The following is a 12,473-nucleotide window of genomic DNA, read 5'->3' as shown; positions in this document are numbered from 1 at the left end:
GAAATGAATTAAGGATCAGGTTTTGGGCCTCATGGCTTTTCTTCAGTATGGAAGACTGTGAGTGACGCTCCTCCTCTCTTTCTACACTTGGTCAGACTTGAGGGTTTGAAAAGGCATTCCTCAGGTTGCCATGGTAAAGGCTGAATGACATCATTTGGGTTAGGATCTCAGCCCCGACCTCCTCTCTCCTCTCCTTCCTACTCTTCTTCCTTCTTTTCTATCTGCCCCAACTTCTCTCATACTCTCAATTAAACCCCTCCTCCTCTCCTCCTCTTCTCTCTCCTCATAACTCCTTTCATCTCCTGCCCTTTCTCCTAAAACCTCTGCTCCCCTCCTCCTACCACTAAACCAGTGGGAGTGTGCCAGTCTCAGCCACTTCAAAGGCATGAGCTGATCTCTGCTTTCATCTGCCAGAGTGGGAGAGAGGAGAGAGAGGAGATGAGGGGAGAGGAGAAGTGGGAGCGGGAAAGCATAAGAGAGAGAAAGAAAGAGGTGAAAGGGAAAGAAAATGAGGGAAAAAAGGAAAAAAAATGGAGGGGGGAGAGAGGACGAGAAAAGGGTAGAGAAGATGACAAAAAGGGAAGAAAAGGGGTGATGGAGGAGAAAAGAGGGGGAGAGGGCGTGGAGGGAAGGAGAGGCCTCTATAGCAGGACAACAATACACCTTTATCATCAATCTGACAGGGTGTGTGTGATTGAGAAACAGAGGGTTTGTATACAGAAAGGGGTGAAAGCAATTGTATATATTCATTGTGTGTGTGTGTGTGTGTGTGTGTGTGTGTTTGGGTCTGTGTGTGTGTGTGACAGGTTGCTGGTCTCATACATCAAGAGATCAAAGAAAGCATGGTCTCTACAGCGACAAAACCCTCGGCTCAAAGAGAGGACACACATTCGGCCTGCATACTCATAAAAGGCAGCCAGATGCAAAGATACAGGTGCCCGCACAAACAACACACACACACACAGCATTTCACAATTTGGGCATTTTAGGTAAAATTTGCATTATGTGTGTCTGAGATGTCACAGCCTTCATTGCAGTAGATCTCACTAAGCTCATCGATAACACAGTGAAAGTCAATGATTTTGTTATAAATGAGTGCAGAGGGGACCGCACGGTTTCTCATGAAACAAGGGACTAAAATCTCTTTCGGCTTCAAGATGAAGCTGGTGCCTGGCAGGTGTGTGAGGATAGTGCAGGTCATGTTTCCTGCCATTGATATGAGACCTCAAGAGACTGTCAAACAAAAGGTGCAGTTTTGTTTTTTAATATATGTATAGATCTTATCACACAGCCTTTTGTAAGCCATTAAGCTGACTCTCTGTTGTCAGAAGCCTGAATGCTTTCATCTAACTACTAAAAAGATCAGTTTTGATGTGTAACACATAGACATGTTCAGACATGGGTAAAATAAGGTGCAGGAGGAGATAAATTTAAAACCATGATGATTTCTCCTGTTTGGTTTCAGCATTACTTACAGAAATGAGCACCGTAGATGAACAGTTTTTCACCAGTTACATGGTTATTTTGTCAAGCTGAGATCTCTGCAAAGCATCTGTTCTATTAAAATAGAATAATGGAAGGATTTTTGTTTAATAAGACATCCCCAACACATTTAAACAGCAGAAACACACACCTGTTGGATGTAGCTGTGTCTTGCAGCAGACTCATTAGTTGCACTCCTTCAGGACATTCTAACCAATCTGATCGCTCTGTAGTTTGCACCTGAAGATGGAAGGAAGTAAGAACAAAGTGAAAGAGACAGTGAGACTAAAGGATGTGATGACATGGGTCTGACATAGGTAAAAAATAAATAAATAAATAAATAAATACTGCAGCATTGCTGCACCTGCTGCAGTCTGGCAGTGTAGTATTGTGAAAACAGAGAGGTGATGACACACTGAATGACCTCCAACACATTGTATCACTGTGTATCAAATGAGCTTTGACATGTGAGAAAACAAAACAGGAAACACACTTAATTTACTGAAAGTTTTACTTTAAAATTGAACCATGTGTTCACATGTGTAAGTGATAGTGACTGAATCTTAGAGCCAAAAAGACAACACTTCTTACAAATCTCCTGCAGGCTACGGTGAGTCATCCTGCCAAAAGTTAAAACATTACACTTACAACTAGCTGGAAACAACAGTTCCAGATATGTGCAGCTTGATGATCTGAAAATATGATAATTCTGATTTTGTGTTTTTTCTATCCTCTTGTTTTAGGCTGCAGGACTGATTAATCAGAGGAGGGAAAAGCAACTAAAAAAATTGTTTCATCAAAAACAAGAAACCAGTGATGATCCATTTGTGCATCAGAAACATAATTTTCCACATTATTTGTCATCCTTTCACATCAACACTCAAAATCATCCATGGATTACATTATAAGAACCACAGAATCATTTTGCAAGTTACCACAACCAGCTGCTGAGTGGCATCACACTCATTTGTCAATGCCATTTCAAAGTAAACTGATAAAAGAGCTAATCTGCCAAAAGTCCAGTTGAATGCACACACAAACATGCACACACATCCTCTGTCACAGGAGAGCTTTTCCACATAAAACTAAGTCCATCATTTTGAATCTTGCTCTCCTTCCTGCTCCTCCTAAATTTATTTTGTGATTCTAATGCTGGACTTGTGCACCACTCTGGATTAGTCAGCCAACAGTATCCATCTCTCTCTTCCTTCACTGACTTTCCTCACTGCATTATTTGTTTCTTCTCTTTGTCATCCCTGCTTTTATGCTTGTCCCGACACGTATCCTCACACCATGATGTCAAGGCTCCACGCCCACCCAGGAACACCTGGTCGACAGAATGCTGTGTATGTGTGGTGTGTGTGTGTATGGGTGTGTGTTAAGGATGGCTCTCACTTCAAAACGGGGGTGTTCAAAGTGTTTAAGCTGACAGCCAAATTAAGTTCTGGGTTAATATCTGATTTAATCTTATGGTGACAGTTTGTTGTGAAACAAATGTATACCAGTAAATAATAAAAACTGGATTTACTTGTGTCTCTCTAAGTGTTGGTCAAAGTGTGTGTGCATGTGTGTGCGAGCGTGCACTTGTTCATGCATGTGTGACTGAGTGGATGTGTGTCTGTGTTTGGTGAACGTGTTCCCTCTGATCTCTGGTGACATCATCACCTCTGTCTCTGCAGCGACACAGCATGGTTGTTGCTAGGCAACAGGGTTAGGAGGAGACAAAGACGCTCCCATCACTCGCTTACATTTCTCAGAAACACACACACATCAACTTTTCCATCAGGGTAAGAGGGCCTTTATGTGTGCTTGCAAACCAACTGCTAAGCACACACACACACACACACACCATCATCTCTTCTCCATCCCCGCTCTCCACCAAGACTTTGCCCTCTCCTCCCCCTTCATCCTCCCCTCCTCTCAACCTGACCAACACCCTGACTCCATAATACTGAGCTCAGAGTCAGATGACAGGCACAGACAGACAGGCAGAAGACAGCAGTGGACCGTCATGATAGATGCTGCGTCAAACAAGTGACAAAGTGCCTAACTGCAGAGAGAAACAAGAGTAGTGAATTTTGCAGAATACAGATCTTGCATGAAAGAATTTGAAAACTTGTTCAACCTGAATGTTTTTTTAGTTCAAATTTGAAACCTATAGAAGCTTTAAATAGGAATAAATATTGTTTTGCCTGTTTGACCCATATGGACATTCCTGAACAAACTCTGCAAGTTAGACTGAAAATCCCAACTGAAGAATTGATGGATAAATAATTTCCATGTTGCCAACTCAAACATGTAAAAGGTCACAATAACTGGACATAACATGCTTTGATATTGTGGAGACTCAGTGGATGGGATTAACAGTGTAAGAAGAAACACAGGACAACATTAACAACAACCATCCAAACAGCCTGCCACTGCTTCACTGATCCAGCTTTGTCATCTTGTGTGTGAACACAATTTACAGAAACATAATACTTAATAATAAAAAATATTTCTGCTGGGTGAATGGGACTTGAGAAAGAAAGAACAGTGCATACATATTAAGAGACCAATCACTGCACACCATAAATTCTATGTAACCAGAGGCAGACTACTATGTTTAAAAATCAAACTGCTTTAAAAGAAATAAATGCTTATTTCTCTGACAACTTCTTATGAGTCCCTTTTCATTTAATTAGCACTCCCCTTCAAGTCGTTCCAAGTTGTGTGTGTTGAAAAAAAGGCAAGTTGAAAATTTCACTAATTCAGACTTGATTGCCACCCCCCCTCCTTTTGCAGTTTCCAAGCTATTAGTGGGATCTTTGATTGAGATTAACAGAGCCCTGAAATCAATGAAAGATAATTAAAAAGCCTTTGTTGAAGGGCAGGCACTTGTCTGGGTGTGTAAGTGTGTGTCTGAGAGAGAAAGTGTGTCACTGTGTTTCTGTGAGGAAGGTGAGTGTTGTGGATAATGAATGTCTGCTGCATTCTTTCAAAAGTCCATATTGTTCTCTGGCAACTGATTGATAAGAAATAAACTCAACTTAGTAAATGGTCATAAGATGTTCATTTTAGTTTTTCTTTAAAACCTCAAAGCTGACCTTGTGTCCCCACCCTGCGGCCAAGCCGAACTGTTCAGATTGATATTAGACAATACTGCAAAGCCCCGGTTTAAATTCAGCAACCACAATCTTTTAAACATTCAACATTTCTTAAATAACTTAATCCTTAGTGTCTGTCCCATGACAACCTAAGTATGTTTAAAGTTTAGGCAACCAAAACTCCTTGAAATGCTGCCATCACAGTTTCACAGCCTGAGAAAGGATGCAAACCCTGATCTTTGAAGTCAAAGTGAAATGCTTTACTTCCATGCCCTTATTTCTCCCATGCTACACAAAAGCATCTCACTTCCTGAATTTCCTGGAAAGGCTAAGCTGCAAAATGTGATTCAAATGTATTGTTTGATTGCTGAATAACTGGCTTTGTCTAATGTGGTGTGGTTTTAGTTAACTTCCATAGTTAATTCAAGGGGATGAGTCAGACTGTCAATTAAAATTCTCAGTACTGAATAGTTGCAGCGTTGTTTTATTGTTGTGTCTTTCTGTTAGGGATTGGTAGCACCTGTCTAACTCTGGTGAATTGTAGCAACAGCTGCTTCAGTTTTTTGCTATGTCACCATGTGGACCCAATCTTATTTAGAATGTTTGGGGACAAGCTTCACTAAATCTCCTCCAACTTTACTGAGGGCTGTGCTCTCTTATGAGTCAGCCTTTGGTCTGCACTACGAATCATTTTGACTATCAGACAAAATTGGACAGACACTCGAACAGAGAGTGACAGGCAGATACAAACCAACATTTTTCTCCCTTTCTGGTTTGCTCCATCTGTCAGTCTACTTCTGGTGAAACTGTACTCTATTTTGAGAAGAGCAGCACAGCAGGGCTGTCTCTCTGAGTGTGTCTGTGTTTGCAATGAATCTGTTTGTATTACTCCAGTATTTTCATTCTATAGTGGCCATTAATATTTCAATCCCCCAAAGTATAAAAACAATCATAGGGCCAAGATTCTTCAACAATGTAGATTTTGTAGTATTAAAAAATGCTTCAATACTGTTATTTGACAAGTGCTGGCAACTGAACAGGGACACACATTGATGGCTGATAAAATGTCAAACAAGCAACATTGACCTGAGTGTAAAAATTTCTATGGATGTACATAGGTGTTGGTCTGGTTTTGTGTGTGTGTGTGTGTGTGTGTCTAAATGTGCAGTGTACTCACCAGGCGTTTGATGATCCTAAGTGTTGTGCGTTGGATTCGGGGGGTCTCGGTGTGCATGTTTGTGCGCAGCATGTGTGAAAAACTTCGCAAACAGGAAGGTGACAGGCAGTCATATCCCTCTCCTCCATATAGCTGGACCAGCAGGGACAGACACTGAAGAGACTCCTCCCAGATCTCTTGGTTTTCAGTCGACAGCTACACAGAGAGAAAATCAGCTAATAAATGGAATGATAATCTATTTACATTACTGTGGCTGCTGTTGATTATGGGCCAAAACAAGGGCGATTAAAGAGATGATTAAACCCTTCTCAGTGTGATTGCCGCACACAAACTAGGTTGGGGTATTAAAGCACACTTTGATGATGAATTTTTATTAAGATTAATAAATACTCAGTACTTAAAAATCTATATTTTGTAGCTTTATGTTCACAAAAATATCTGTAGTATAAAAAATGTTATATACAAGCGGATCAATGTTCACCCTAAACCATGTGCACCTTTGCAAAAGCGCTACTGGTAACGAACCTCGTTTCCAAAGTAATTAACTTAACGCACTGAGTAAACTGTAACACTTGACTATTCGTCAAAGACACTATTCTTCACAACTGCATTCTTTCAACCCAAGCAAGTTTTGCAGTTTTAATTATATTAGATTCAGGGATTATATAGCAGCTCCTGATCTCTCTATCCCACTAATCTCCCATGGGGCAAAGGGGCTCTGAGCAGGCCAAGGGTGTGTCAGCTGCCCCCTCAACCCTCTCATACACAAAAACACAGACGCCCACCCAGCACTCAATGTGTCAAGTATGAGTAAAAACCTCTATTGTGTCTCTTGACTCCCCCCCCCCCCACCCCCCGCCCCCCCAACAACCCCCCACCCCTTCCCTTTAAGTCCTCAACTTCCCAGGATGCCTCGCAGCATCCTCTCTCCACCTCTTTCTTCCCTCCATCTTCTGCAACTCCTGAGCTCCCATTATTCATTGCAGCCCCAGTTTTGGAAGTCGCTGCTTTAATGTAAATAAAGTTACAGAAGGCAAGAGTCAAAGACCACCATTTATCCAGCACATAAATTTGATTGTAACTTGACTGAAGCACTTCAGTCATAATTCTGAGATTTTTGTGTGCACAGAGGAACAGATGAGGGACTTATTTTTCATCCCATTATTTTTTAATATCTGATTTTTAAGTCATTATTCAGTCCTCAGCGGTGTGTGTAGTGCCAGAAGGTGTGAATGTATGACCGGGTACTGCAATCACAACTCCACATTTCTCTCAGCAAAAGCCAAGATTATATCCACTCTTATCTTCCTATTTTTCAGATTGTATCACGTTCTTTACTGGCACTTTGTAATAACTGTGGTAAAATAACTTCTGCAAAATAGAATAATCATCTGTTTTGAACAGAAGAGCAATGTGCAAGGTGCATATTGCATTTATTGGCTATAGAGGCTGAAATCCAGTATTTATAGTTATGTTTTCAATAGTGTATAATACCCCCAAAACTGAGACACTGTGTTTTTGTCACCTCACAATAAGCCTTTTATATCAGTGGAGGGAACGAGTCCCCTGCAGAGTCCACCATGTTGCACCGCCACATTTCTAAATTAGCTCAGAACAGACAAACCTAGATAACTCACTCTAGAAAGGGCGTTCCACTATTTGTAGTGGCCATTGTAGGGGAGGGTGAGACGAGGGGTATTCAGTTGGTTGCAATCTGTGACGTCACCTCTATATGTCACCAAACCCTACAGACTGGACCTTTAAACAAGCATGATCAGTAGTGTTGCTGTTGAGCATGTGGCCAGACATGGGACCACGTATGAGAATTGACATATTTAGGCTGGGAGGAGGCTGTAGATCTAATTGCTGGTCTTATTACATTCATGTGGTGTTAGTGAAAATAAGTCTAATTTTACAGAACTGGTGTTGTTCTCTCATGAAATCACTTTTTTACCTTTAGATTTCACTGAAGTGAATATCAAACTAGAATGTTACATTCAGTTCAAACTCATTTGAGGGACCCACTGTGAAACGAAAAGGATCATAAAATCTCTAAGTTGACACACACACACTCCCAGTGGAAGTGACAGTGCTGGGTATTAGCAACTAGTAAAAATTGCTGCATAAGGCATCTCTTTCAATTTGAACCAGAGATCTTTTCCTTCTATCAGACCTTTTCATATCACAGAGCCTGCTAACTTATACAAAATATTACACGAGTAACAAATCATACCGAGACACATTTCTGACACAACATGAACACACACACACACACACACACACACTTGAATAAATAAGCATAAATTCAGTTTGTTTCATCGTATCTGGCATACATTTAAGACATACAGTACAAAAACATGCATGCAGAAACAAATACAGAAAATATTTATGTATGCATGCAGGACATTTACACACACGCAGGTTCTGTGTGTGTTTGTCTCACCATGTGAATGAGGTGTGTGCTGAGTTGGCTCAGGGGTCGGTTTTCCAGGAGTAGCTTCTCTGCTGCCTCCATCTCTACTGGACAAGATAGCCTCTGGCTCTATACACATACACATGCGCACACGTACATGCGCGCGCACACACACACACACACACACACACACACGTTAAATCATTTATAGAGATTTGACAGTCAATAATGATGGATCCAGAGACCTGTCAAGACAGATTCTGACAGACTGATGGACGAGGAGTAGTTTTTCTGCATGCGTTGTGTTATTGCAACACTTCACAAGATGTGTTCAGGACAACACAGGCTGAACAATTTTTTTTTATTTGTCACATGAAGTCATGTTTGCATTTCATCAGGACTTCAGTCTTCTCACCTCCTCAATTAGCAGCTCTGTTCCTCACTTTGGCTTATTTTAGTTCAGTTCATGCCTACAGTGGAACTTCAGGCCAATTAGTGGTGGAATAATGTGATTAACGCTGGCACATATTTTCTCTTCCTCTCTTTTCCAAAGTTATTTCTTCTGTGTTATGCTCTCTCTCTCTCACTCCCTTCTTTTTTTCTTCGGTAGTATATGTAATCTCTGACTCTTTCTCGACCAGTGGAGTAATAGTTTGGGGAGAGTGGTCGAGACACGTCCTCTCTCCTTATCAGACCTTATTACCCAAATGAATTTGGTTTGGGCCGAAGTTTCCTTTTTAATGAGCTTTGCATTTCTCACAGAATTGATTTCCACTGCACATGCTTTTTGCTCCCTTTTCAATCTCTTTCTTTCCTTCAGTCTCTGCATCCTTCTCTCTCCCTCTTCTGTCCTTCTCGCTTCCACTCAGTCTTTTAGCCCGCCTCCCCTTCAGCCCCCCCCACCCCCGTCTGTCCAGGCATTAATATGTATGCGTTGGGCTGGGGTGCACACTATGGGGAGATGGGGGCTGGTGTGTATGTCTATATGTGAGTGTATGCGGATGTGTGCGTGTAGGGAGGCAAGCTGAGGACAAAGCCAGTGGTGATAATGAGGCCGCAGGGACATAACCAGACAGGCCCCTCTGTGTATGTCTGTGTGTGCGTATGTGTGTGTGTGTCTCTGGGACCCAGGACCTCATTCGTGTTCTCCTGAGTCCACAACTTCAATATTGCAGTTGCTTAAAACTGCTGGCTTCCAATGCACACATCAATGGACACACACACACACACACACACACACACACACACACACACACACACACGCCTTTAGGGACATGATACAAGGGCAACATTTTGAGAGAGTTGACTTTGTGTTTTTGTGCTCAGCAGAGATGAAACTGGTAAATACTGGTGAATCAATGTGGGAAATACACCAGCCTATAAGGTCCATGATACAACAAAACAATTGGCATACAGCTGACAATCACACGAAAAATATATACGATAAAAAAAAAAAAAAATTACAAGAAAAGCCACTTTGGCTGTTAGTTCTTTGACTGGAGCAATGCAGTGATTTATGAGTATATAACACTGAAGTTAGAACTCTGTAAGGATATTGGTTAAGAACTAACCAAAGTAAATATTGATATTTACTCCACAGACAGATTTTGGGGTAGTTAATAAGACAGAGTGAAAGCTCACGATCAGTAGTGTTGCTGTTGAGAGTGTGGCCAGACATGGGACCATGTATGAGAATTGGCATACAGTATTTAGGCTGGGATGAGGCTGTAGATCTGATTGCTGGTCTTAATACATTCATGTGGTGTTAGCGAAAATCAGTCTAATTTTATAGAACTGGTGTTGTTCTCTCATGTAATCACTTTTGTGAAAGCTCACATAACATACATATGAACCTCTGATTAATTAACATGACATGAATGAATGTGCATTTATGAACCAAAGGGTTTTCATTGATGAAATGCTATTATGTGAGAGAAAGAGGTGAGGTGACTCGTATTTAGTTTACTGAGTTACTCAAACTGCATCAATTTGTTGCCAAATACAACAGCATTATAGTAGTGACGGCAAGTGATTGACCATAATCTGTCACTGGTGCAAAACACCCTCTAAAATACAGTGCTAACACATGTAAGAAATGAAAGACAGTGGTATAAGGTACATTTTTTAAGTGCATGTTTTTATCTGTTCAATGCCTTGCTCTTACGGAGCTTGTTGACTGTTATTAAAGAGAGGGCATTAGCCAAGGCTTCATACCTGCAGTGCAGAGCGGACAACAGCAGATGTTTGCTTTAGGATGTTATGAAGCAGTTCCAGAAGGGCTTGTAACAAAAGATGATTGACCTTCCTCCCAGCCTGCTCCTCCCCATCCAGGTGGACTACTGCAGCTTCTGAGAGGGTGCTTACCACAACCTCGATTAGGTCTATGCAGAAGAAGAAAAATTATTGGACAAAGTTACTGGATTTGTGGATACATTGACTTGCTGGCACCCTTATTTTCACATTAAAGATTGCAGAAGTATCACAACAGACCCTAACATGAAACACTTCAGCTGCCCATCTCGCCAGTGCAACTATGACATGTAATATTTACAAAAATATCAGTTTGCTCACAAGCACATTAATTCATTAATATTTAATAATCCACCTCATAGCTTGTAACTGATCAAACCAACTTATCTCAAAATTCCAACAAATAACCAACAACCTCCCTCTTTCTCCTACACATAAGTTTCTGTTATGATAATTCCATAAATTCTGGAATACCAGTCCAAATTACATCTTGTAGATTATGGGTCAGGTGAGTTAGGGCCAGCTTATAAGAAAATATCATGGGTTTAGGTTGGCCTTTGCAATAAGTGGCAAAACAAAATTCAGAGGAAGCTATGAATAACTTACAAAAACATTTGTGTACAATCATCCACCTTTCATCTTCTCTTCTCCTCTCTCTGAATTACAGGGATTGTTTGTTTATTTTTTTGTGTGTGTATATGTGAAAATTACTTGTTTTGCTGCTATTCATCAATTAAGTACAGCACTTGGAACTATTTGCCTGTTTATTTAACGTCGATCTTTCCACTACTGTGGAGGAGAAACACAAAAGAGGAAGAATCAGCTGAATCTGCACCTTGCTGCAGCGCTTGATGCTGTCATTGTCTCAGTCCTGACAACAGTGTTAATACAATGCATAAAGATGACAGTTTGTGGGTTGGGTCAGTGATTAGCACATATTTTTGTGCATTGAGAGGTGCGGATTGGCTGTAATAACAGGTCTGGTGGATGCGGGTATGAAAAAAAAAAAGTCCACACATCACTCGTGTCCATGGTCCAACGAAGTGAAGGAGATGACAGACAGGCAGAACGCGTCACTTAGTTTGGTTACTTTTGAGCTTTACAGCTAATGTACAGTAAGGTATTCTGCCTGTTGAGAAAAACAAAAACAAATGATCCCACAGGCACAACTTGCGTAAATCCAAGGTGAAAATTCACATTGCTTTCTGTGAACACAAGCAAAATTTGAATTGTGTTAAAGATAGCTGCTTGTTGAGTCTCATTCCAGGTTGTCAAATACCAAAGCCTTGGGCTGGTGATGCACCACATTTGCAGTTTCTGTGAACTGTTTTTAAATTCAGATAACTTCTGACTGGACTTTCTACCATTTGTCTGAAACAGTGAAATGTTCCAGGACATGTGGACTAACGCCATTTTTTTCTGACAGAAACTCCGGTTGGCAGTATAAAGAATAACAGTATAACTGAGCCTAACTTTAGTAAATGTAGCTGCAGGCTGTGGTTCCACTCAACAGTGGATCAATAGCTCCTGCACAAGATGGGGGACACTCTCCATCTAAGGCCGAGTAGCATTTCATTGTCACTGATTTGCCCAGTAGAGAAAAACAGGCGAATCTGACATTCAACTATTTAAACAGAACTTGGAGCCACATGGGTCGAAATTCAGCTGTGACAATCTTATAGTATCAACACATGCAAGTCCACAGAATGCCAGCACAAAAGCAACCACAAAAGACAAGTCAATTTAGATGCTCATCTCAAAATACATTTTGTTCTTCTCTTCCGATCTTCTAGCCTTCCCTGTCATCTCACTTTACCACTCCCTAGAAAACTGTCCAGTGTAGAACACGTTGTGAAGCTGCTAACCCTTGCTAAACCATGAATAAATAGCTCTAACTAAAGTGCAAAACCATGTTCCTTTGCTCATTAAATTTTACATGACACAGAAGCTACTGTGTTTTGCAGCTAGAACTGTGTAGTTAGCTACTGTAGGCTTCGGTCTCTAAGGTGCTCTCACCACACATCTCTAATAAAGACCAGACAGGCTCTGCCTTGACAAGGTTGAC

General features: G+C 41.0%; 1 protein-coding gene across 12 annotated transcripts in view; it reads right to left on the bottom strand.

The window, feature by feature from the left end:
• The window catches only part of ulk4 (unc-51 like kinase 4), a 71,592-nt gene that overhangs the window by 2,467 nt on the left and 56,652 nt on the right, over positions 1-12,473 (bottom strand). For 7 of the 12 annotated variants that reach the window (XM_046400502.1, XM_046400504.1, XM_046400505.1 and 4 more), the window contains 4 exons: positions 10,373-10,539; positions 8,189-8,287; positions 5,746-5,940; positions 1,634-1,722 (listed from right to left, as the gene is read on the bottom strand). In XM_046400502.1, the coding sequence (XP_046256458.1) occupies positions 1,634-1,722; positions 5,746-5,940; positions 8,189-8,287; positions 10,373-10,539 (550 nt within the window). Of the gene's footprint in view, positions 1-253; positions 408-1,633; positions 1,723-5,745; positions 5,941-7,416; positions 7,504-8,188; positions 8,288-10,372; positions 10,540-12,473 lie in introns of those variants that run through there. The other 5 variants (XM_046400507.1, XM_046400508.1, XM_046400509.1 and 2 more) reach the window with 5 other exon arrangements.

The sequence above is a fragment of the Scatophagus argus genome, chromosome 9, assembly GCF_020382885.2.
Source record: "Scatophagus argus isolate fScaArg1 chromosome 9, fScaArg1.pri, whole genome shotgun sequence".
In the NCBI taxonomy this organism is placed as follows: Eukaryota; Metazoa; Chordata; class Actinopteri; family Scatophagidae; genus Scatophagus; species Scatophagus argus.
This window is presented reverse-complemented; position numbering and strand designations above follow the sequence as displayed.